Raw genomic sequence first — 12,536 nt, 5'->3', positions numbered from 1 at the left:
ATATTATATGCTTTCTTTAAGCAAAATCAGAATATAGGATTACTTCCTGTCACTATAGGAGGTTTTCAGTATTAGTGGTTGAAGTTCAGCGAGTTACATCTTCCATGTCTTTTTTTTTTTTTTAAGATTTTATTTATTTATTTGACAGAGACAGCAAGAGAGGGAACACAAACAAGGGGAGTGGGAGAGGGAGAAGCAGGTCAATGCAGGGCTCGATCCCAGCACCCTGGGATCATGACCTGAGCCAAAGGCAAACGCTTAATGACTGAGCCACCCAGGCCCCTCTCCGTCTTCCATTTCTACCAGGATGGTAGAATAAGTACTCTGAGCAATGAAAACAATAGAAATAGATGCTGGATTTAAAAAAATTTGTGAGTGCTTTGTTGAGCCACGTTGAGGTACGCTCAGGCCCAAAACTAAGTAAACCAATCTTAACCAAGTGGTCAAGTTTAACATTACCAAAATGGCACAAACCAACATTATGTGTCTCCTGATATGTTGCGCTGAAACACAACATCACCTCTATACTGTTTTTGCCAAAAACAGTTCATCTAAGTGTAAGGAAATAAATTAGACACATCCAAATTGTAATTTGGTCTATAAAACAACTGACTGACCCACACTCTAAAAATGTGAATCTCATAAAAGATGGAGGAAATCTTCCATATGTAAGGAAACCAAAGAGCCACGACTAAAGGACACTAAAGAATCATGACAGCAAACTGCAGTGTGTGACCCTTGATTGGATCATGGATCAGAAAAAAAGCTATTAATTGAGGACAGTATTTACACTAGGGGGGACATTTTTTAATATGAACTCTATATTAAGTAATACTTTGTGGCTGTGTTAAATGTCTGTAGCTTGGTACTGGTGTTGGCATGGTAGTTATGTAGAATAGTGATGAACTATCTGGGGTGAAAGCATCAGTGTCTGCGACTTAGTCAGATTTTCTGCAGGTTTGAAAGTGTTCAAAATAAAAAGAGAAAAAAAATTTAGAGTTGCAAATGTCAAATGTTTGTGAAAAATGAAATACTAGATTAAGTATATTTTTAAGTTATAAAAGTGCTAAGTAGATTAACCAGTAAATATCAACACTGAGAAATGGAGAGTGGTGGGGGGTAGTGTAAATTAACAGACTCCTCCTCAGCCATATCAGGGGTCAGTAGCTGTTTGCTGATTCATAAATGAAGATATATTAATATTAGCTAGGGTTTATTAAGAGCTTTCTCTGGGACTGACACTGTTCTAAGTGTCTTCTTTATTGAATCCTTACATTAACCCTGTGATATAGGTCGGTATTACTCTTCTCCACATTTCTCATAGGAGTAAATTAAGACACAGAAGTTGCCCAAGGTCGTACAGCTAGTAAGTGTAAGCAGAAATTCAACCTAGATGGTTAGCATTTGACCTTAAATGGTTATACTGGGGGAAAAAAAGATGAAAATGTATAAGCTAAGCATTCAACTTAAGAAGCTAGAAAAAGACTAGCATAATAAAGCAAAAAAAGTAAAAGGAAATTAATGAAACAAAAGACATTTAATACAGAGAATCAAGAAAGCAATATTTGACTCTTTTAAAGATTAATAAAATTAAACCTTTGGCAAGACCAATTTTAAAAGGAAAGAAGGTAGGAATAAAGAAAATTAGAAATGAAAAGGAAATATAATTAAACATGCTGCAAACATTAAAAGAAGAGGATATTGGGGCACCTGGGTGGCTCATTTGGTTAAGCAGCCAACTCTTGGTTTCAGCTCAGGTCATGATCTCAGGGTCTTGGGATCGAGCCCCAAAGCAGGCTCCGCGCTCAGTGGAGAATCTATTTGGGATTCTCTCTCTCCCTTTCCCCCTCAGTCTGCTGGCGCACACGTTCACTTTCTCTCTCTCTCAGATAAATAAATCTTTTTTTTTTTTAAAGAGGATATTATGACAGATTTTTGCACATAAATATAAAAACGTGGATGAACAAATTACCACTTGCCAAAACTGACTCAAAATATAAAATACCTGCATAGCTCTATCGTCATAAAATATTTTAAATCTATAGTTTAAAATCTTCCCTAAAAGAGAAGCCCAGCGTTTTTACTGGAGGAACCAGTAAATCTAGTCTTACACAGCTGTTTCTATCGCTTTTCAGCCTTTTGGCTAAGATCAAGTATAGTCTTACACAGCTGTTTCAAAATACAGAAAAAGTGGGAATATTCCCAACTTATACAAAGCTATCACAAACATATCAAAACCTATAAGAACAGTATGAGAAAGGATAATTATGGGCCAGTTTAACATAGAGGTGAAAGTTCTAAAAAATATTAAAAAGACAAAAGCAGTATTTATAAAAAAGGATAATCCGTAATGACCGAAAAAATTGATTTATCTTAGTCATGCAAAGATGATTTGACATACAAAAACATGTAATTTGCCTTATAAACAGATTAAAGGGAAAAAATGGTATGTTTATCTCATTAGATGCAGAAAACGTGTTTGATAGAATTTAAAATCCATTCATGATTAAAACATGAAAAATTTACTAGCAAATTAGGAATAGAACTTCCTTAACCTGAGAAAGAAGATTTGTCATTCTCTTAAGACTGCCAACAGTTCTATCCACAAGTGCTGGTTAATTTACTTGTCCTCAGTTAACTCATCTATTGAACCAGGGCCTCCGGGAAGCAGTGACTTAATCCAGAGGAATGAGTCTAGTGTTAGGAATTGCTAAGATTATTGCAGTTAGTCAGAGGAGGTTTCTGGCAAGCCTTATAGTGCTCTTCAAATCTTATTAATATGTATAGACTATTGTTTATGCATTCTCATTCATATAAGAAATACTAATTAAATATCCGCCCTCTGGGATGGGGATACCTTGATGAAAGTCAGTCCTGTTATCAAGAAACTCACTCCAGTGGAGGAGGCCACCATATAGTCAGGAGACGCTGACTATGATAGAGGAAGGCCCAGGATGCCTTGGGGAGCATGGGAAGCTCATGAACTCAGACACTGGAGGAAAAGGGCTGGTAAAGGAAGACTTAGAGCAGTATCTTACAGGACAAGTTAAGGGCTAATCTTGCAGCCATAAGAAGATCAGACATTAATTTGGCTCCGCTTTACTCTCCTTTTAAACTTAACAATTCTTTTCCTTTATGACCTCAGCCAATAATAATAGCTAAAATTATTATGAACTTGCTCTGTGCCCTCCACAATTATAATAAGCACTTTATGGGTATTAACCCATTTAATCCTCACGACAGTATTGTGAGGCATGTACTATAATTAAGTACATTTTACAGATGGAGGAAATGGCAAAGTAACTTTCCTGATGTTACTCAGCCCACCACTGACAGAGCCTGATTCAGACCTGTGTTCTCAGAGTCCTTATCACTAAGCCAGACTGCTTCTCCATAGATTGCAACCACCATATCCTCTGCTTTTCAGTAGAATTTAGAGAAAAGTGCAGCCGAGAGAACTATTGAAAGCTAAGATTTGTGGAAACTTTGCCCTGAATGCAGTATTTGTATTATTGGCTTAAGCTGCAAGTCTTGATCTCAGACATTTTGGACATAGTCTTCAGACTTATACCACATTGTACTCAGATCATATATATCACTTCAATCAAGTTAAAAAGGTTCACCTATAAAATATTGTATTTCTGGAAAGAAACTGAGTTTGGGCTTTTGGGGGGGGTTTGTTTTGGAGGATTTTTTGGTTTAGAGTTTTGTTATTGTGTGTGGGTAGATACCTCAAAACATTTTGTTACCAAAACATTCTACCAATATAGTTGACCCTTGAACCACATGGGTTAGGGGCGCCAATGCCCAATATAGTTGAAAATCTGTGTACAGCTTTTGACTTCCCCAAAACTTACTAATAGGCTACTATTGACCAGACACCTAGTCTATAACATAAACAGTGATTAACACAAATTTTGTGTGTTATATATATATTATACTGTATTCTTAAAATTAAGCTAAAGAAAAGAAAATTGAGAAAATCATAAGGAAAACCCATTTACAATACTATGCTGTATTTATTTTTAAAAATCTGTGTATAGGTGGACACAAACAGTTCAAACCCGATTATTTGAGGGTCAGCTGTACTGTTGAAGGTTCTACCTTTGCCATGAAACCTCTTGATTACTTTAGGTTTTTGTGGGGGTTTTTTGGTTTGGGGTTTTTTTCTCTTCCTTACTCCAGCCTTTTTAAACTCTCTTGTTCAGGATTCTGTAGATATCATGTAAAAGAAACTCAGTTCAAACTAGTTAAGCTAACAAGAGTAGTTACTGGAAGAGTACCAGGACTGTTTACTGAGTCCGTAGAAGTGCTACTGGGCAGGGGCAGTTCCTAGACATAGAAATGCAGTTGGAGAGGCGGTTCCCCCAGGCCTCCCTCTCTCTGCCTGCAGTCTTTGCTTCCCTGTTTTCTGTACTGATTTCATTTCCACCCCAGTGGCCTCACTTGGTAGTGGGACAGCTCCAGGTTTACCTTATCCCAGTTTAATGAGTTTAGAGAAGGAAAGACTTCTTTCTCAGACCCTTTTCAGTCTGTCTGAATCCCAGGAAAGGATTCTGGCCCAGCTTGGATCCATGTGCATGTCCTTTGGACCAGTCCTTCTGGCCAGGGAGGTGGGGTGCTGTGATTGATTAGTTAGGCCTAGCTTAAACGACTGCACCTGAGTGGACTCTGAGGGACAGATTCTTCACAATCTCACAGATCACAACCGCACAGAATAGGGTTGGGGCAGGTGCTGTTGGAAAGGTGCTGTTAGAAGAAGACAGAAGGAAAATGCTGAACAGATAACCACAGGTTTCTGCTAAGGTGCTTATCTCTAACCCACATCTTGGCACTTTTCTCTGCTTTGAGACTTTGAGCTCTTTGAGGGCAAAAACTGCAAACTTGAGAGCCAGAGGGCCCTGGATTTGATCCCCTGCATATCTCTGGCACTGCATAGCACTAGATGCTCAATAAGCAAGTATTTATTTCAATTCCTGTTTGCAATACTTTTCATTATTTTGGCTTACTCTAGTCATGATTTTAGGTAGACATTATCTTTTCCATTTTTAGTTTTAACTAAATTATTCAATATTGCTTCTGTGTTTAGTTCAGGATCTCACTGGATAAGTTATGGGTACTTGGTTAAACTACATATGTAAAAAATATGACTGAACAAACCTCTTCAAATAATAAGCAGATTGTTTCCCCATATTCTTTTAAAGATTTATTCATTTATTTTAGAGAGCGGGCCAGTGTGAGAGGGGGGAGGAGGAGAGGGAGAGAGAGAATCTCAAGCAGACTCCGAGCTGAGCATGGAGCCCAATGTAGGGCTCGGTTGCACAACCCTGAGATCATGACCTGAGCCAAAACCAGGAGTTGGATGTTCAACTGACTGAGCCACCCAGGCACCCCTGTTTCCCCACATTTTTAATGGATTGGGGTTTTTTATTGAAAATAAAGTATCAAATCAAAGATTTGGCTTATGAAATTGGCTTATCTTTATTCCTTAGAAATGAATTAATACAAAAGTACATGATTTTAACATATATTTGTCCTCAGTGGTTACAGGACTTAAATACTTGTATTCAGGACTTTTTAATCATTCAGATATTTTTTAAACTTTTACTCTTTTTACTTTAGTTTAACTTGCTTTCAGATTTTTGTCTCTTAATGAAAATGCCACATTAGTACATAAGACAAAAATATTTAAATCAACGGCATATTGATTTATTTTCATTTTCTCCTTAGGAACTGAGAGAAAGCTATAATACACAGCAGTTAGCGCTTGAACAACTTCATAAGATCAAACGTGACAAGTTGAAGGAAATTGAAAGAAAAAGGTCAGAGCTAATACAGAAAAAGAAACTAGAAGATGAGGCTATAAGGTAATATAGCTGATAAATTTATTATACTACATTACTGTTAGAATTCTAATTTTGTTGCCCATATCTTTATTTTGACTATGAAAAGTTAAGGAAAATAAAAGGATTATCCTTGGATGCTAATTAAAGTCTCAATTTTAGAAATTCAGTTCTTCTTTTAGGGACTGAGATTATAGTAATCAATTTTATGTTCCATTGGTGAAAAATAGGGCTTTGGAGTCAGACAGGGATTAGACTTCTTGATCTACCACTTACTGTTTGGATGACCTTGGTTGAGTCACTTTACCTTTTGAACCCCGGTTTCTCCATCTGAAAAATAGAAATATTGATGCAGACCTTACAGGTAACTGAGAATTAAAAAAAAAAAAAAAATAGCTAATGAGCCAAACACAAATGTCTTACATTCATCATTTCTGTCTCTCCATTGTAAATCTATTAGTTTGCTGAAAGATCACAAAACCCAAATACTTAATTTTACAGAGTGATAAGATGGAGTATATAATGCCATGTTGCTGCAATTCTTTTTGTACCACTGAGCTTATCAATTGCCTCCATTTATAGCAAAGAGAAGTAAGACAGTTGCAGAATCTGAAGCATTGAACCATTTATTTAGAGACTCAGCATGATTTTTTTCTGTTGTGTGGTCCTGTTTCTAATATGTTATGTTCCTCAGTACCCCCACCCCCCCGGCAAGTTCTCTAGTGTCAGAAATCAGTATAATTAACAAATATTAAGGAGCCAGCATTCCTTTGCCTTGGAGATAAGTAGACGAGTAATGCCCATGAAAGAGCTAATAGTTACTAGGGAGGCAAGAAAAACACGTTACCATATAGCAGGCTTCTATTTTTAAAGGCTTCAGAATAACCACTCCCAACACACTTTTAATGAGTGGCCACTGTTGACTGTGATGCAAGAAGACTCTGGTTTTACTCCTTGTTCCTTGATTCCTCGTCATTCCAGTAGGAGGTGCAGACAGCTAAACAGATCTCTGTAGTACTCTTTACTCCAAGCCCTTACTTCGTGGCCCCTAACAAGAGACACTAGAATAATATAAAAGCAGAGACTAAGAAGGCTTTTTATTTGCCACTTAACTGCCACTGAACATTGCACAAGGGAATTGTGCAGCGACTACATAGCTAATCACTGTGTCAGAATTTTCTGCCGACACGTTGCAAGTATCTTGGTATCTCTTCATCACTGCTCACAATTTTTTTAGGCCAGCAAGCCATATTAATAATACACATCTTCATTTGATTCATCCTCCTCACACATTATCCTGCTATAGAAGAGGGAAGAAATCAGAGCAGAAACACATGTCCGATCTGTCCAGAGCTGAGTCTTAGAAGTATAACCTGATTTCTTGGCCATTTACCTTGGAAGATTCCCTCCTTGTCTCATGCTGTTGGTTATAGTCAGGTTTTCACAGTGTAGATGTGGCCTCTTTGCCCTTTGTCCAGCTTCTGAGGTATCTTCTGGCTCTGGACCAATTTCTCATGCACTAACTCATACATAAGAAAGTTTACCAAAATTTAATTTTATATTCTCTTAACTCTCTAGCCTTTCTTTATCCCAGTAAACATGTGGTAAATACTTGGTGGTGTTTATAATCTCTGGGAATTCAAATAGAAGCTAGATTAGGTCATCTTAGGTGTGGAAGAATATCATAGAAGGCGACCGAGGAACTAACTGGGAAAAGGGATGGCAGTTGAGATTAAGAAAGGACCACAGAGAAGCATGGCCCTCAAAGGAGAGCCAGATGTCAGTCACAGAAGTGCTGGAGGAAGCACTCTTTGGAGTGAGAGAGGGTATGGGAGGATTTGAAAAGGGTCAAGAGGAAGCTAGTCATGGGGTAATGAACCAGGAGTACGAAGTGTAAAACAGTTCAGGAATGAGGAAGAAAGGTGGCTAAGTGGGTCTACGGTTTGGGGGATTATATAGAATTTCCAAATTCCTCCAAGAATTCTAGGAATTGAGACATGGAATTAAGCCAAGGTATCCTTCTCGGTGGGGCATAAATACCCCCAACTCCCAGGATGAATCCAGCCACAAGCTCTGCTGTCCCTGATAGTGTGAGCAGAGGCTTGGAGAAGGTGCTAAATTTAGTGGTGACAGCTCTGCCTCCGAGTAAGACCATAAAAAATATATGCAAGAAAGAAAACTATGGTGAACATTAGTTTCAATACTGTAATAGCTAAGTCTGATCAGAGACCATCTTGCCTAGCTAGAAATCAAGCTGCAGCTATATCATATGTCCTAGAAACACATATGGAAGCATGGACCTATAGGGGAAACATGTCCTATTCTCTTAACAGTGGAAAAGACTTCCAAGGGATAATGTAGAAAGTAGGTAATCTGCCCAGAAACATTTCCTGTTTCCACAGTAATGACCAAACCCTGAAAACAGGGGTTAGCTAGGATAGTGGAAATAAGAGCTAGAATACAATCCTTGTGAAAAATCTGGAGGGAAAGGAAGAACGTTTAGATATACCTTTTGGACTTGTTTTCTGAATAGTTCCCCTTCTTGGGACTGGGAGGTTAGCTGACAGGAGGGAATTTAAGGGTATGGGAAATTGTCAGTCCTACTGCCCAGCTCATCCGTTTGCCTCTCTTGATTAATTGGTTTCACCTTCATCCATGATCCCCACTGTTTCTCCACACCCCCTACTAATATGTCTTTGCTACATAATAAATATATGATTATATATAAATACATAAGAAATATGTAATATTTCTATAGTTTGTGAGGAACAAGATCTAATATTTTTATTTTGCATAACAAAAATTTTAGGACATTATGCAAACTCTTTTTTTTTTTTTTAATGTAAAGGAAAGCAAAGCAAGGAAAAGAAAACTTATGGAGAGAAAGTCTTAGAAAGGAGGAAGAAGAAAAACAAAAGCGACTCCAGGAAGAAAAAACACAAGAGAAAGTTCAAGAAGAAGAGCAGAAAGTGGAGGAGAAGCAATGTAAGGATAAGGATAAAAATAATAGATTTGATTTTTCTGAGACAGAACAATGACAGCAAAAAGAAAAAAAGATGATGAGAGGGGAAAAAAAATTTTTAAACATGTTAACCTTTGAGTCAGAAAAAAACCTTTTTCTAAATTAAACTTGGGGCTCCTGGGTGGCTCAGTCGGTTAAGCGACTGCCTTCAGCTCAGGTCATGATCCCAGGGTCCTGGGATCAAGTCCCACATCGGGCTCCCCACTCTGCGGGGAGCCTGCTTCTCAACCTCTCCCGCTCCCCCTGCTTGTGTTCCCTCTCTCGCTGTGTCTCTCTGTCAAATAAATAAATAAAATCTAAAAATAAAATAAAATAAAATAAAAAATAAATTAATTAATTAAACTTGGAGAAGTGCATAGGCTTTATTAAAACAGACTGAGGGTAGAAGTCTTAAAACAACATGTAGAAAAGAAGATCGTAATCACTGAGTAGCTATGAACAGACCCTGACATGGTTTTCATAATTGAAGTAAACAGTTGTAGTTTATTCAGCCAGTGTTAACTAAACTGTTTATTTTAATGAATAACAGTAAAATTTTAAGTCTTTGCATATTAAAATTTTCTCAAATGATACACTTTGTTTATGCTACATCTCAGATTCCATTCCTAAAATACTTTACATATTACTGTATCTCTTGTGGATATACAAATATTTGAATCCTTATTAATGATACATGTGTTGAAATTTCTGTAAGCTAAAGCATTTATTCTGCAAATAAAGTTAAATATTTTTAATCTTATTAAGGCTAGTGTATCTGTGAGCTCTTCTGTTTTTCTTTTAGAACCATACTGGTAAATCTACAGCTCTTTCTTCACTGAACCCTATTCACTGCTAATCTCATCTGTGACCTCTCTCTCTGTCTCCTCTTCCCTGTTACGTCCTGAGCGCCACAGAACAAACCTTGCTGCTTGGCCTCCTTGCACTTTGCACGGCTTAGCCTGCCACCACTCCTCTGCCTTCCCCGACGTCCCCGTGCGTGGCACACCCTGCAAGTCATGGCTTTGTTTCATTGCCTCCTACTTTACTGAAGATGAACGTCCTCATTTGCTTTTATATTGATTCTGTGACTATACACAATATTTAAATCCTAACAAGCCTGTGTCAAATGGATTTTCATTTTACTGTTTGATGTTCAGTTTTTTTCCTTTTGATTTTACAAGCTCTTTATATTATAGAGTCATCACAAAAATGTGTATACATGAAAGTAGCAAATAATGACAATTATCTTCTCTTTAGGTGAGCCAGCTAGTGCTTTGGTAAATTATAAAGCATTGTATCGCTTTGAAGCCAGGAGCCATGATGAGATGAGTTTTAATTCTGGGGATATAATACAGGTAGGAAACAGTCTTTTTTGTTCATGAATAAGCTTAATACAATGTAATATGTTACTTTCTATAATAATAATGACTATAATTTTATATAGTGATTTCCCATTTAAAAAGCGTATCTTGAACTTTATCTGATTTGGCCCTAACAACATACTGCAGAGTTGCATATTATTACTGCCATATTCTAGGTAAGGAAGCTTAGACTTACACAAAATGTAACAGTCAGCAGAACAGTGCCAGAGTGGGTTGCAAGTACATGTCTCTGATTTCCAAATCCAATGTTCTTTACACTGTGCCATTGCTTCACATCATAAAAGGTGATGCTGATTTTGTTATGTTAATAAATTACCAATGAAATTTGGAGAAGCTGATTATTTTCTGTCAACCATTAAAAGAGTTGAAGGAGGTAACTACAACTGTTTACTTCTATAGCTCTAACTAGATGCAGTCCCTTGTTCCTGGGGAAAAAAAAGGCCTTTATTATATAGTCACAAACCACATAAAATGGATAAATAAGACAAGATGCAGGGAAGAGCATTTGATACAGCCACTGTGATATAATGGAAAGAATATAGGCTTTAGAAGCACACTAACTTGGGTTTTAGTGTCTGCTTCAGTTTTCTTCTTAGTAAATTAAGGTAATATTACCTCGAATACCTAGCCAGTGCCTGCTTTCGTTTTTCCCTGCATGGTCACCAGTGTGGTGTATTTTATCAGTTACATAGCAAATATTTAGTGATACTTGGCATAGTGTTTACCGGAAACATCTGTTCAAACACTCATGATGGTCCCCAGCTGCACATTCCTTCTGTTACCGTTGCCACCACACAGTGCCACAGTCCGGGGCCCTCTTGATCCTCCTCCACCTATTGGTGGTGATGAGGTTGTGTCCAAGAATGAAGAGATGCAGCCTGTCTCTGGGCACATTTGGTCAAGAGCCTACTTATATTTTTGGTTACATCTTTTATTTATTCTGTCAACAAATACTTGTTGAGGGCTATGGCTAGGCTAGGGATATAGTAAACAAGACACAGTCTCTGCACTTAATGAGCTGATAGTCTGATGAGAAAGACAGACATTCTAATGTAGTAGAGGAAGGAAGGTGGTGGAAAGCTACCAGCTTTAGAGCAGACCTCCCCCCATGGTCATCAAGCCAGTCTGGTGGCAGTGACAACAGGAACATTAACTTAGCTAGAGTTTCTGGACTGTTTGTGTTCTCCGCCGAATCACTGATGTAAAGAATGAGTCATGTGTTACTACCAGATGCCTGATTTGGACAACTTGGTTGATGACAGTGTCATTCACTAAGAGAGGAAGATCAGAAGGAGGGAATTTGAGTAAGAGTTACAATGAGTTTAATTTTGGGTGAGTTTCAAATTTCTAGGCAGCAGGTGGATACAACCCTGGCTATCCACAGATATAGGGGGATCTCAGGCAGAGATCAGAGGAGGCCAGTTTGAGTGTCATCATTATGTTGTGATGGTAATTGACATGAGTGTAGAGGATGATTGATGATGCAATTCCCCAAGAGACATGAATACTGGAGGGATTATTAGAGGAAGGGGAGCCTTAAAAGAACGAGAGGTAGGAAAAAGCCAGGAGAGTAGTTTAGTGTTAGGGAATTTTGAGAAGAGTGGTCTGGATCTCCATGTGAAATAAGATGGGACTAAAAAAAAAAAAATAACCATTAGATTAACAGTATCACAGCTATTGTTAACCTGGAGGAAAACAATATTCGTTGAGTGGAGTGGTGGGGGAAGAAGCCAGATTTCAGTGACCTGAACAAATTGGAAGGGAGGGAGAGGAGACAGTGAATATATAAAATTCTTTGAAGGAGCTTGGCTTTTGAAAGGGAGAAGGGAGAGAAAATGATAGTGAGGAGTATGGGTTGAGGGAAGTTGTTCTATGTTTCATGTTTTTGTTTGTTTTTAACTTGGCTGAAGCTTGAGCAAGTTTAATGATAGAGAAGATCTGCAGAGAGGGAAAGGGCTAATGATACTGGATTTAGTAAAGTGCACAACTGTAAATGTACAACTCAAGTGTAGATTTGTACACATGTATATATCTGTTAAACTACCACTCAGATCAACATATAGAACACAGAACACTCAGGAAGGCACCTCATGCCTCCCTGGCAGACCTCTCTATTCTGACCAGTGGATGCAGATGAGGAAGATTCTCGATAGGGCTGGAGGGCTTGGGATCTAGAGCACAGGAGAGAGTAGTGGAAGGACTAGATAACCTCTTCCTTTGTGATTAGAGGGCTGAAAGAAAAGGATGGATGGGATTATTAAATACATTTTGCTGAGTTAGAAGGTGAGCTCAGATCTGAGGGCTTCCCTG

At 38.1% G+C, this 12,536-nt stretch overlaps 1 protein-coding gene across 5 annotated transcripts in view; it reads left to right on the top strand.

Moving 5' to 3' along the window:
- The window catches only part of ITSN2 (intersectin 2), a 140,428-nt gene that overhangs the window by 65,527 nt on the left and 62,365 nt on the right, over positions 1–12,536 (top strand). For all 5 annotated transcript variants that reach the window (XM_035000682.1, XM_035000683.1, XM_035000681.1 and 2 more), the window contains 3 exons: positions 5,731–5,867; positions 8,692–8,828; positions 10,102–10,199. In XM_035000682.1, the coding sequence (XP_034856573.1) occupies positions 5,731–5,867; positions 8,692–8,828; positions 10,102–10,199 (372 nt within the window). The remainder of the gene's footprint in view (positions 1–5,730; positions 5,868–8,691; positions 8,829–10,101; positions 10,200–12,536) is intronic.

This window comes from Mirounga leonina, unplaced genomic scaffold, assembly GCF_011800145.1.
Source record: "Mirounga leonina isolate KUSES-001 unplaced genomic scaffold, KU_Mleo_1.0 Mir_125, whole genome shotgun sequence".
NCBI classification, from domain to species: Eukaryota; Metazoa; Chordata; class Mammalia; order Carnivora; family Phocidae; genus Mirounga; species Mirounga leonina.
This window is presented reverse-complemented; position numbering and strand designations above follow the sequence as displayed.